This window comes from Bos indicus x Bos taurus, chromosome 6 (assembly GCF_003369695.1).
Source record: "Bos indicus x Bos taurus breed Angus x Brahman F1 hybrid chromosome 6, Bos_hybrid_MaternalHap_v2.0, whole genome shotgun sequence".
Lineage (NCBI taxonomy): Eukaryota > Metazoa > Chordata > Mammalia > Artiodactyla > Bovidae > Bos > Bos indicus x Bos taurus.
In genome coordinates, this window is record NC_040081.1 from 23671957 (window position 1) to 23685160 (window position 13204).

Below are 13204 nucleotides of genomic sequence, written 5' to 3' on the forward strand. Positions count from 1 at the left end.
CAACCCCCTTCCCTGCTCTCCTCGCCTCCTCCTTTCTTGCCCTCTCGCGGGCCACGCACGCACACACCCGGAGACACCCTCCGCACTTGGCTACTCACACTGCGGCTTAACCCAAGCCGGCAAGGCACCGTTGCCAAAGCGGCGCGGGGTGTGTGTGCGGGGTCCAGGGAAAGAGGCCAAATGGGGCTGGGCGGGGGTGGGGGGTGGCATGGCAAAGCCTCTCTCCTCCCAGCCGCGACCCCCTGCCCATTCTCCTTCCCTAATCCCCGGCTGCCAGCAACAGTGACACCTGAGCGGGGGACTGGGCGGTGGAGGCAGCAGGCCCGCCGAACTGGCAGCCCAGAGAAAACAGAGCGAGGGGCGGGGACGACGAGGAGGAGCGGGAGGCGGGGCCAGAGGGGAGGGCGCCGCTGGCAGTGAGTGACGCTCACGCCATCCAATGACCGCTCATAGCTTCAACGTCGAGGGTAGCAGGGGGCGGGCTCCGCGGGGAGGAGGAGGCCGCTCCGGCGCTAGAGGCGGGGGCCGGGAGGAGGAAGGGGAGGAGGCGGAGGCGGGAGCGGTGGCGGCAGCGGCGGCGGCGGCGGCGGCCGGGGCGGCGGTGGCGGCGGAGGGTAGGTTGCGCCGGGGACTGAGTCTGCCGAGCTCCGTGGCTGTGCCTGTGTGAGTGAAGGAGCGGCGCGGGGAGGCAGAGGCAGGCACGGGCGAGCGAGGCGGCGGGACGTCTCCGGCGGCCGCTGATCAGCAGCGGCGCTCGGTGTGGGGAAGCAGCGGCGGCAGCAGCAGCAGCATCGGCGGCCGCCTCTCCGCCGCCGGGGACGCCGAGGCGCGGCTAGTGGCACTGACATCGGCGGCCCTGCCTCTCCTTCCTCGCCCCCGGCCCTCCCCATGTGATCGGTCTTAATCCCAGCAGTGTGCGCGCTTGGGGCTCCATTCCGCGGTGCCCTATCTCCGTGCCAGGGTGGGTGCTCGTGTGTGCGCTTCCCCACCCCATCCCCCTTCCCCCAAGAATAAAAGAAGAACCGAGAGGCGTGCTTAGAAAATAAATAAATAACCACCACACACGCGCAGCCCGGAGCAGAGTCGGCAGGGCTGGCGGCGGCGGAGGAGGAGTGAAGGCGGCGGCGGCGGCGGCAGCGGAGGAGGAGGAGGAGGAGGGACGCGCGGAGAAGGCAGTAACTTTAAAGCCAGCTCAGAGCCCAGAACCTCCAGCCAAGCGGTTTGCAGCGCGGCGGCAGCGGCGGCGTTGAGTGTCTGGCCCGCCGGTCCGGTCGGGGTGTGCAGTAGGACGGACGAGCAGCGCGTCGCTGTCCCCCGGCGGCTGGAGATGTCCGAGCCCAAGGCAATTGATCCCAAGTTGTCGACGACCGACAGGGTGGTGAAAGGTAAGCGGCGCGCTGCGACCGCCTGGGTGCACCGTGTGCCGCAGGCACCCGGGAGGCTCGCCTCCCCTCCCCCCGCCTGGGGTTCTCTCCTCGCTCCAGCCACGGACCTTCTAGGATATTGTGCAACCCTCAAATCCCCCTCTCTGGCGCGCCCTTCCCCCACGCTTTCCACCCAGCCCCACTTGGGGCATTTTTATTTACGGGGGCGTCAGTTGGCAAATGGCTGAGCCGAGGGGAGCCTGTGGCGGGGGTGGCGGTGGCGGGAGGGGGCGCCCGTGGGGGGGGGGTTGGTTGCTGGCAGGGTGTAGCTGCTGTGACAGAAATAGGAAGTGGGTGGCTGCTCGCGGGCTTGCATGGGATCGGGTTTATGGTTTTCGTTTGCAGAGGGAGGGGTGATTTATGGCTTTTAAAAAATTAATATGGCATTTTTATGTGGCCGTGGCTTTCCACCGCCTGCCTCGCCCGGGCATGGTTCTCTCGGCGCTCTATTGCAGCAATTCCCTCTGCGCCCCCTCCCCCTTCCCCTCCCCCCGAAAAGGGCCTGCACAGGACTCGCGAGAGAGCGGGAGAGCGTGGGGGGAGCCCGGCGCTTCCTTCCGCGCGGGGCGGGAGCGGCCGCACTGAGGGGGCGGCGGAGGGCACGCGCCGGGGGCGCGGGGGGCGTGGGGAGGCGGGGGACTACCCGCGAGCCCCGGCGCCGCCGCAGCCCCGGGATTCCCCGCCAGGCCCTGAGAAAGACAGGAAAAGCTGTTCCCCAGCCTCCCTCGCCGCCCCCAGCCTTCCCCAGCAGACCTGTCATTGCTCTCGAACGGTGCCCCGCCGAAGCACACCTCCCCGGTGCTGGTAACTTCACCCGGCTCGCCCCTTCCGTGCCCCTGGCACCCGCTCCTGAACGGGCTATTTGATTCCTGTCATTGGCTCTTCTCCCCCGCCCTGGGATCACAGACTCCGGGCAGCAGTGGCTCTGGGGTTTTTGGAGGAGAGAAGCAGGGATGCCTCGGGTGTGGAAGGGGACAAGTAGTGGTCTTCTCTCTCGCACCCGGGAATCCGTCGTCTCCGTTGTACTCATGGAGTGGGGAAGGGACCATGCTATACATTCTGGAAGGATGAAGCAACAGAGCAGATATACCAGGTTTAAGTAGTATCCCTACTTAATGTAAGCGTCCCTACACTCCTGCGGTCAGGACTGAGCAGAGCAGGGATGGGCATAGGCTACACGCTGAGCGGGCCTCTGAAATTGGAAACAGCTCGGGCTGGTATAGAGAGAGAGAGTGTGTGTATGCCTGTGTGTTGTGTGTAGAACAGAGATTGTATCTAATGTGGCCTGAGCATGCAACTAGAATGCAAGGCAGTGAAGTCATGTGCACCATGAACACTTAGGTGAAGTAACCCAGCAGTCTAAAAACCGTGCATGATGCCTAAGTCCTTCGGAGACTTCAGAAATGTTCATGGCTCCACTCAGGTTTGCTCAGTTTTTTTGTTTTTGTTTTTAAAGTGATGTGTGTGTGTGTGTGTGTGTGTGTGTGTGTGTCTTGTCTTGTTTTGGTTCTATTAGAATCATTCCTGCTTCAGTGCAGTATTCATAGATCCATCAAAATAAGTAGGTAGTATCTCTGCCAAAATGACTTGAAATAGGTCTACAGATGCACAACTGTTCTTTCTGCAGGCATGGATTCTCATGTAAACAGTCAATTCAAATTCATACAGAATTATGTTTTGTGTTAAGGGCCTGTGTTGACATTTAAAAAAAATTAAGACCTTTTGCTGAAATAGCAGAGAATAACAACTGTCTCCCTTAAGGTGTGAAGTTTAGGTGTAACTCCAGTCTGTATGTTGAGATTACCTTTTTTCAAAACACTTGATATAAAGCTTACAATTCATATGACAGCAGTAAATGTGTCAGCAATGAGGAAACACTCATGTGCACACAGAATATCAGTTCTCTGTTTTAAGTCACAAAATGTGGCTTCTTAATGTAATTGTAAAATTGTCATCAAGTAAAGATTGTGAAAATAATTGTTCATACATTCTGGCTCAGTGTCTTTAATGGTTTATGTGAAAGTGCATTCAACCATTCCATGGTTATTCTGTCTTGCTTTTTTACAGTAATATATTGTATACATTTTATCATAAATGGCTTTTCATTATACATACACACAACCACCCATAATTCAGAAAATTTAGTTTACATGTTTTTGCAGAACTGAAATGTGGATGAGTATAATAGACTCACAATAGGAAAAGTTAATTTTGCATATGTTTTGATAGGGATCTTGATGTGAAGTTTTGTGAAAATTTTGTTTATTGAAAAAGTTTTATTGATGAATCCTGATTTTAAGGTGGAAATACTACTGCTATTCCTCTTATGTTTTCTTATAGACTTTTTACTGTTGGCTTAAGAGGCGTTATTGAAAGTTGGCTTTATTATACCTGTGAGTTTTACAATTAATTGAGATGATAATCTGATTATCAGTCTTCTATGATATAGCATTTCCACATGAATATATATATGTATATACTTAGCAAGTAGAAAGTACATATTTTCAGAATGGAAAGCAGATTACCAAAAGATTTTTCAGAGTTATAAAAATTTGATAAGATACAATTCGTGAAGCCATGAAGCCATGACTTTAAATTTTGTTAGACTTTATCTCCCTGATCTGAGATTGACTCATTTTTTTTAATGTAGGCAAGGGAAATTTTTGTGTTCCATAAGCATTTTTTCATTTTAAGAAGTGTGGATAATATTTACTCACACATGGGAATAAGAACTTGGATCATTATTATTGTGGCAGGCCATGACATTTGTTTATAGTTATCTTCATTACTGTGATATGGCTTTTATTGTATATTAGACTGCTATTTACAAATAAAGCTGCGCTTGTGGTTTTGCTTGTAGTAATGCGATGATGTGACAGCTTTCTTGATTTGTGTTTCCAAAATACAACTTTAGAAAGATAGGTAGGCTGAGTTTTAGTCTCAGTTGTGCAATTTTGCAGATATTCAGCATCTTCTTGAAGGTGTTCACACATGCTGGTCAGTTTGTAAACCTAAAAAATGGAAGGGAATGGCAGCATTGGAGAGGGAAAGCATTCATTTAGATAACATCAGAAAGAAAGTTACTTCATCTAGCTAAACTGGAGCGGTTTTATTTAGACTGTTCTTGGAATAAAAACAGCAAAGTATAAAAATTCAGAGAAAACATCTTGGTAGTGCCATTTGTTGGAAATCAGAATAACTTGATCCATTTACTGTTTGATATTTTAAAAAAGAAAACATTGTATAATTATAAGGCAAAAGACAAAGAGCAATAAGTAGAAGAATAACTTTTCCCTGTCCCCCCATTCCACCCCATAGTGTGGTTTTTCTCTTCAGTGCTGCTCCATGGGCCTCGTTCCAAACTCTGCCTTCCCTCATGCCTCTCTGCCTGGTCCTGCCTTTAAATCTTGTCTGTGGCCCTAACATTCCCTATGGTCTGTGGGACTCTGTTAAACACGGGGAGGAAATTGACCTGCATGTGTTGAGTCTGCTGTTTTGTTCCATCTCTTGCCCTTTCCTCTCTTCCCATCTTCAGGTATTTTGTAATGGGCCTTTTCTCTTAATCCAAGTTGCTTGAATGGTAGACATTCCAGATACTGTGGCAAGTTGTTGAGGGGTCAATTCCTGGGAAGCGTTTTGGGGAATTTCTCAGAACCCTTAGATTGGAGACTCTTGTGCTTTCTGCCAGATTGCCTCTGACTCTTGGGAATGCAAACAAACAAACAAAAAACCCCAAAACCAGAGCTGTCTTTCTGTGTATTTTCAACTTATATAGTATTTGTGCAGACAAAATACAGGTAGAGAAATTCTGGAAAGATATCTAATATCTTGTAAGCAAGATGATTGTCCTAAGTAGAATATTAAGTAAATAGGGATTCATGCCACTAGTGTTTCTAGCTGAGAGAGGCTGCTATATCAGTGATAACTGTCATGTTTGGTTCTTGGAATATTAAATAATGCCATTTTTTTTTTGCTGTGTGTCAGGAAGAGCTCATTGTGAATTTATTTTACTGATGTTTGTTAAAATCGGTTGAGTTTTTCCATGTATTTGATTTTCCATTTGAATTTAGTAAAACTGCATTAATTCAGTGTCACTAATTGAAACTTTGACTAAATTTCCTTGTTTGGTGGCTGGAGTTTACATCGGCGCTGGATGTGAAAAAAGGGGTCTGCTGATCTAATTAATACTATAAGCAACATGATTTGGTCATAGATAATAAGTAGAGAACAAATTCTTATCTGGACTTAGTGGACAGCATGCAAATTAATGCTGTTAATTACAAATTAGATTGATCTATTCATTAATCCTTTCAGGATTTCTACTATAAAGTAAATATAACACAAGTGCATTATTTTCAAAACATTTTGTCGGCTTGAGGCAATAGTTGCAGCCAGGATTCTGGGAAACTCCAGTGACTCTAAAGTGCCATCAGTTAGAAGAATTAATATTTAAAAAATAATAGTTTTTTGGAAACTGTGGGAAGAGCCTCTGCTTTAAAGAACAATCTATATTAAGACATCCAGCTAAAATGTGAAAAAAAAGCAAACACCTTAGAATCTAGTTTCAGGTTTACTCTAACATTTGTTTATATTAGTTTAGAAATATGTCTTGTAAAATCTATTTATGATGTGTTTTTATTTGTAATTTTAGAGATATGAAATATGACTTTGATATAGTGTGCATTTGTAACTTTTATAATTGGCCTCTTATGCTTTTCCTTATCTTTTTTTGTGGCAGCCATGTGTAAAGTTGAAACTGATTATGAAACCAAATAAAGAATCCATTTAGAGTGACCTCCTTGGAAAACAGCATTTTTCTAGACCTACTTTCCTTTCAGCAAATCCAGTTAAATTACCATTTTGAAACTTTTGTGTAAATATTGGACACTTCTAGAAATGTAAAAAAATGATTCATGATATTGGACTTAGATAAAAATTAGAAAATCATTTTGTTAATTTTCTCAGCAACTTTTTAGAGTCTCATTATGTTGATGTTTAAGAGAAATTCAGTGAGATTTGGAGTTCCAGCTTCCTACAATTCCACTGTAATGAGTTATAATGTCACAGGATAGTCCTATATGTAAACAGGCAGCAATTGTACTCAACAGTCACTTGTGAGAACAGAGGATCATGAAATGGGAATAGAAAGCTGGGAAGGTTACCCTTGATCCACCCACCTGGGAACCGCAGTTCAGACACTGCTGACACAGAATTACAAATGACAGTGTGTTAATGATGTATTTTCAGGGTCACTCAAGAATAGTCAGAACCATTAATACTGAAATCCATGAATGCCTTGGGTCTACAGTGGTAGCTCATGTGGCATTTTATAGTTGAAGAAATGGAGACAGAAAAGATAGGGTGGTTGGTCACAGGTGGGACTAGAATGGAGGTAAGTGTAAGCAAAGTCTTCCCTTTAACAGAGTCTCTTCTTTCTTGAGCATCTGTTTGGAACTGTCCCTTCTTTTAGCAATACCTAGGATGTCACATTTTGTTTCAAAGTTTCCTTTACTGAATTACTGACTGTATAAAATAGTTTTATTACAAGAAGCTTTTGATCTCTATGTTTAGCAGAAATTTAAATTTTGTTGATAAATGTTATAATCTGGCATGAGGTTAACTAAGGAAAACTGTCAAACATTGTTTCCTGTTCATGTAAATATGTACTCGGAAACAGAAATAGCATACTTTCCTGTTAAGGAATTTTTTATACTTTTATTTTGTAAAGTGTTATTGTAAGACTCTTTGTCTGAACTACAGATAACAACCCATGTTGTTATTCTGGTTTGAGGATTTAGTTAATTTCTAGAGAGAGCTCAAGTGAAAATAGGAGCCATTGCTTCTTAGGTGTTCTACTACTTTTTAAAAATACAGTCAAGTGGAAATGATGTATACAGAAACAGCGTTTCAGTTTGTAAGCTGTCTTTTATAGTCTTTGCATTTTCAGCATTTTAAACCCGTTTTATTTTACATTTCCATCTCCTGTATTCATACAGGCTGTATTCATTGATAAACTATCAATTATATTTTATATAAGAAATAAAATAAAAAATTTAATATTCCTCCATGGTGAGGGATTCTGAATAATTGCTTAAAACAGATGGACTTGAGGACTTAGACCTATTAGTTCCGTTCAGTTACTCAGTCCGTGTCCGACTTTTTGCGACCCCATGGACTGCAACATGCCAGGCCTCCCTATCCATCACCAACTCCTGGAGTTTATTCAAACTCATTTCCATTGAGTCAGTGATGCCATCCAACCATCTCATCCTCTGTCATCCCCTTCTCCTTCGCCTTCAATCTTTCCCAGCATCAGGGTTTTTTCAAATGAGTCAGTTCTTTGCATCAGATGGCCAGAATTTTGAGCTTCAGCTTTAACATCAGTCCTTCCAATGAATACCCAGGACTGATCTCCTCTAGAATGGACTGGTTGGATCTCCTTGCAGTCCAAGGGACTCTCAAGAGTCTTCTCCAACACCACAGTTCAAGAGCATCAATTCTTTGGCGCTCAGCTTTCTTGATAGTCTAGTTCTCACATCCATACATGACTACTGGAAAAACCACAGCCTTGACTAGACAGACCTTTGTTGGCAAAGTAAAGTCTCTGCTTTTTTTATGCTGTCTAGTTTGGTCATAACTTTTCTTCCAGGGAGTAAGCATCTTTTAATTTCATGGCTGCAGTGATTTTGGAGCCTCACCAAAATAAAGTCTATCACTGTTTCCATTGTTTCCCCATTTATTTGCCATGAAGTGATGGGACCTGATGCTATCATCTTAGTTTTTTGAATGTTGATCTTTTAGCATACTTTTTCACTCTCCTCTTTCACTTTCATCAAGAGACTCTTTAGTTCTTCATTTTCTGCCATAAGAGTGGTGTCATCTGCATATCTGAGGTTATTAATATTTCTCCCGGCAATCTTGACTCCAACTTGTGCTTCATCCAGCCCAGCATTTCTCATAATGTACTTTGCGTATAAGTTAAATAAGCAGGGTGACAATATACAGCCTTGACGTACTCCTTTCCCTATTTGGAACCAGTCTGTTGTTCCATGTCCAGTTCTAACTGTTGCTTCCTGGCCTGCATACAGATTTCTCAGGAGGCAGACATATTGCCGAATTTCAAATCCATTTCACAAATGCATATTCAGGTATTTAAAAATATATATATAAACTCTGAGGAAGCAGTTATCAGTTGTTAAAATGTTGTTTATGGAATTGGATGGATTCCTTTTGAGACCATTATAGGGAAGATTGGAACCTTGTGTTTTTCTTTTTATTTTCCTAGTCTGTTCTTTTGCCTGACAGCAAAATATAGTCAACTCTATTTTAAAAGATGGTCTATCTGACTTTCTATGAACATTTATCCCTTGCAGCTGGAAATTCTGCATGTCTCTGCAAAAGAGAAAAATGAGTAGAAATCGAGATTTATGTTAACAGCTGCCTGGAGATTATGACATACTACCTTTCAGCGTTTGTCAATTTCAGATACTTGCTACAGTTGTGAAACCAGAAGAATGATGGTTGATATTCAGAAAGAATGTTTTATTCATATGCAGTTAAATTAAAAACAATTCCTGTCAGTTCCAGGATTCTAAGGGTTAAAAACTTTGGTGACTGTATAGCTCCCATTTTTCTTTTTGGGAGGAGCAACTGCTTCTGATTTAAATGTTCAGTTGTCTACATGTAGTATTAGGATGTTTTGGAGATTCTAGTATGTCGGTGTCTAAACTATGTCTCCCAAGTTGTTGCATTTACTTGGAAGTTACATAAAATGACTTGTTAAAATATATACTCAAGGTTTTAGTTTGAAAAATATGGTCACTGAACCGATAGTGCCAAGCTCAATGCCTTGCTCTTTATGCATTGAACAAATTCTTGTTGAATGATTTGGGCAGTGCAAAATTATCAGGTGCCTCCAGAAGCCATAAATGGAGACACATTATATGTTTATATTGAGTTTATTATATCAATTTTGATTCTCTGTAAATGGTTCTGCTTGGTTGATTAGAATGCTTCCTTCTCCAGCCACATCAGGGAATGGACTAGGAGAAGAAGGCATTACTAAGGTGACACAATTAGATTGAGGGCAGTTTTGTTGTTTGGTCATTTGGACTGGCTTAATGCCAGCTGAGTTTAAAAGGCTCAATCCTTTTCAACTTAGCATATTAACTTGAAAGCTTTCTTTTAGTTTCTGCTGTATTTCTCCTTAGCCTGACCGATTTCTGACAAGTGAGAAAAGCTATGTTAATCATTCAGTGTTTGATTTATTGGGTGATTTATATGTTTTAATTATTGTCCAGGCATGGTCGTAAAGAGAAAAATGACCTGGCAGATTTCATGACAACAAAAACAAAGCAAAAGCAAGACATAAAAAATCCAAACCAAAACAAAGCAAAATCCTCTTCCTTTGTTTGCATCTCAATTTATCATTTTCTCTAAAGCTTTTGTAATCCAGTAATGCAGCCCTCTTCAATATAATTTCCTGCCCTGCTATGGCCCCTGCAGTGTCTGCTATGTAGTGGGAAGATATATGGGCTATGAGATGGTAAAAGGTGACTAATTCTTCTGACTTCTTATATTCTCCTAAGTGGACTTTACACCATCCTTTGACATTTGTATTTAAACATCTTGTGAGCTATATACCATTTTATCAAATTAAATTAAAAGCACAGTCTCTTAAAATAGTAGAACCTGAGTCAGGGCTTCACGTTTGTGTTACAGTTTTTTTTTTTTAACAAAGGAATTACGTTTTTTTTTTATTATTAAACCTGGCATTGTTGGTCTGCTATGCATACTTAATGCTAATAAAGTACATGCATACCTTCTCTGTATGGGTGTAACTATTGGCATGATAACAGTTCTCATTATTTAATTCTCATGATTACAGCTTTAGTTCATATGTTACCTCCTGGGGGACCCACATCTCCTGATACCTTCAGCTGGAGTAGTGAAGGGACTCAGTCCCTTCATGTTCACAGTGGGCACCTTGACTAGAGCATGTTGCTGTGATGGTTAGTTTGTCTGGCTCTCCTCCCAAGGAAGTGGAGAACCCGGAAGACTGGGGCTTGGTTCCATTTACTTTTGTATCGTTAGCCTACCCTAGATTGTTAAATAAATGAAATGATAGATTAAGGATAAGAGGGATTTAAAATTTTGAATTATAGGGTTCTTTTCTATTTTGAAATTTTTTTTGTGGATCTTAAATCATGGGTGGCTCATAAACGTGAGGAGTTTCTTGATTTGTAAGCGCCAGTCCTGTAGAAGGGTTTTTTTCACATGAGTTTTGAAATGCTCTGTTTCATAGTGGGGGTCCTATGATTTCTGTGCAGTAGCCAGCTTGCAGAAGCTGCAGGCAGTGGTGGCTTACTCAGGGAGTGCTTGGTGTTCAGTGAGTCAGTGTCAGTCAAAGGGTGTGTAGGTTGGTTTACTCAAAGGCAGGCGATATGTTTTTCGTGGGGAAGATTGGTGATGAAGCCAGGTTGAGGGGTGAACTATTGTGACAGGCATTGGGGAGGCCCAGGGTCCACTTCACAGTTGTATTGCTTACTTTAAGAAATGTGCAAATCCAGATGAATAAAAGTTAATATATTTTGGAGTCAAATAGAGATGTAAAATGTACTGCAGGCCCAGATATGAGATGTCTGTGTAATAATAAGAAAGACTCTTTCAGGCCCGGAACGCAGGGCTTGTGAGTCAGCCTTCCTCATGGCACCTCTGCATGGTGAAGCCTTTGAGAAAAGTGTGGCTTTGGGATCCATGTCAACAGGGTGGCAATGTGAGGAGGCGCCTGCTCTCCAAGGGCTCTTGTGGAGGGCCACGGATGGATCTGCACTATCCCAGACTTGGTCATATGGCTCCACATTAAGGCAGGCCAGCCAGGGCTTTCCAGGCTTTGGTTTGTGAGCCAGGACTTAATGTCTGATAGAAATACTTTTCCGTCAAAGAAACTATAGAGAAACTATAGTTTCCTACATAACAACCTCATCATCATCAACCTTTGCCCATTTGCACTTAGCAGCCAGGAGGGAATCACTCTTGTCTTCACGTCTGGGCCACATTCTACACGGGTGCTGTCTCACTGCACAGACACTTCTAGAAACAGATGTGAAAAATTTGGAATATGTTGGGGGAAAAAAAATAAAAGAGATCCCCTCCCAGTGATTAAAGGATTTAAGTTACGACAGGAACTGGGATTCTTCAGTCTTGAAAAGGTTGAGTGGTGATTTAACTGTAGATTTCACATATTAAAAAGTCTCTTTCTACAGTTTCTACATATAACATCACACTCAGATATTATCTACCACCACTTTCAAGTGGATTAGAGAAAATGCTATTCAGAAGCATTGGGGATTCAGTGATTTTTGTTTTTTTAACCAGTTAAGGACATTTAACACTGGCATGGATTGTGTGGATCGTCTGAATGGAGAGACCACATGATCCTCATTTATTTGAGTGTAAATGAGATCTAAGTCTAAAATTATGGATATTTGGAGTTAGAAGAAACCTTGGAAATCTAACTCCTTTTTGGCCTGGAGCCAGTCCTCTGACTGTGAATGGGGGAGGGGTGTGGGAGACCTTTTATCTCTCATACTTGCTCAAGTCTGAACCTAACAAAAATGAACAAATCAGACTCTTAGAATTGGAAGGTGCCCCAGAAATCTGGCTCAGGCCTTCTCCAGCATGGAACCCCTGTCCAGACTCCCTGTGGGATTGTTTCCCACTGCCTTGTGAACACATCTAGTGAGAAAGAGCTCCCAACTTCCTAAGAGTTCCTGCTCTAATGTTTCTGCTCACCAGAGTGTTTCCTGATGTTTGACGTCGGTCTGACTCTCTTAAGTACATGCTCGTTGTTCCTAGCTTTGCCCTATAGAGTTCGATAAAATGAACCTTTTCTGTCTTTTACAAAAGAGTTTATTTGATATTAAAAACAGCTTTCATGTTCTTAAGTCTTCTAGCTTTTCCCCACATGGCATGATTTCTGGGCTTCTCCCTATCCCAGTAACCTTCTTATAAAACCACGTCAAGTTCTCAGGGCCTCTTGAAACTGGAGAAGTGAGCAAAGATTCATCTTGGCTTACTTCCTCCTGTGGAACCTCCAGAACCATGGGCTGGGTTCCTTCACTCTTCTTGCCCTCTGTGCCCCCGTGCTAACCTTTAAACTTCCTGGAGCTCAAGTCCTTTGCTGAGGGGCCCAGTCCAGCATCCATCCCGTGATGGCCTTTGTCTGGGTGAGGACCACCATGGTCTGAGTGCTCTTATGTCTCCTGCCCTTTCCTACTGAAATTTCCTTCACTCGTATCTTTTCTCAGTCCCTCTGTACCCCAGCATTAAGCTATCAAATACTAAATCTGCTCTGAAGTAGGACCTTTCCAGAAAACCTGGCTAGCAGATGCATTTTAACAGTGATTTTCTGGAGGCGTTGCTTGTATTTTGCTTGCTTTTATTTGGGATACAGGCGGGTACTAAAGTCAGCATGATAGCCTGACACCATGGTGGTTTAGTGGGGTAATTGAGGACAGGCCAAGTTCCTTGTTTACTTTTCATATCACACCATGAAGGCTGCTCAGCACCCCACTTGACCAGAGCCGGAACCTGCGTCTTCTGCCTGCTCTGACTTCTGGCACTCAGTCTTTCAAAGTTGTTGATAAACAGCTCCTAAGGCCATTGAATTTGGCTAACCCAGGGAGTCTGATTGTAATTTGATAACTAGTTTAAGTTTCACTGAGGCCTAAAAGAGGCCAGTGGCTTCCAACTGTGGTGTCACAACACAGGTCTGTGTT

At 43.7% G+C, this 13204-nt stretch overlaps 1 protein-coding gene across 2 annotated transcripts in view; it reads left to right on the forward strand.

Moving 5' to 3' along the window:
• The first annotated feature begins 649 nt into the window (after nt 1–649).
• PPP3CA (protein phosphatase 3 catalytic subunit alpha) overlaps nt 650–13204 on the forward strand; it is a 325003-nt gene continuing 312448 nt past the window's right edge. For both annotated transcript variants that reach the window (XM_027543972.1, XM_027543973.1), the window contains exon 1: nt 650–1385. In XM_027543972.1, coding sequence (XP_027399773.1) covers nt 1328–1385 — 58 coding nt within the window. In that variant the 5' untranslated portion in view covers nt 650–1327. The remainder of the gene's footprint in view (nt 1386–13204) is intronic.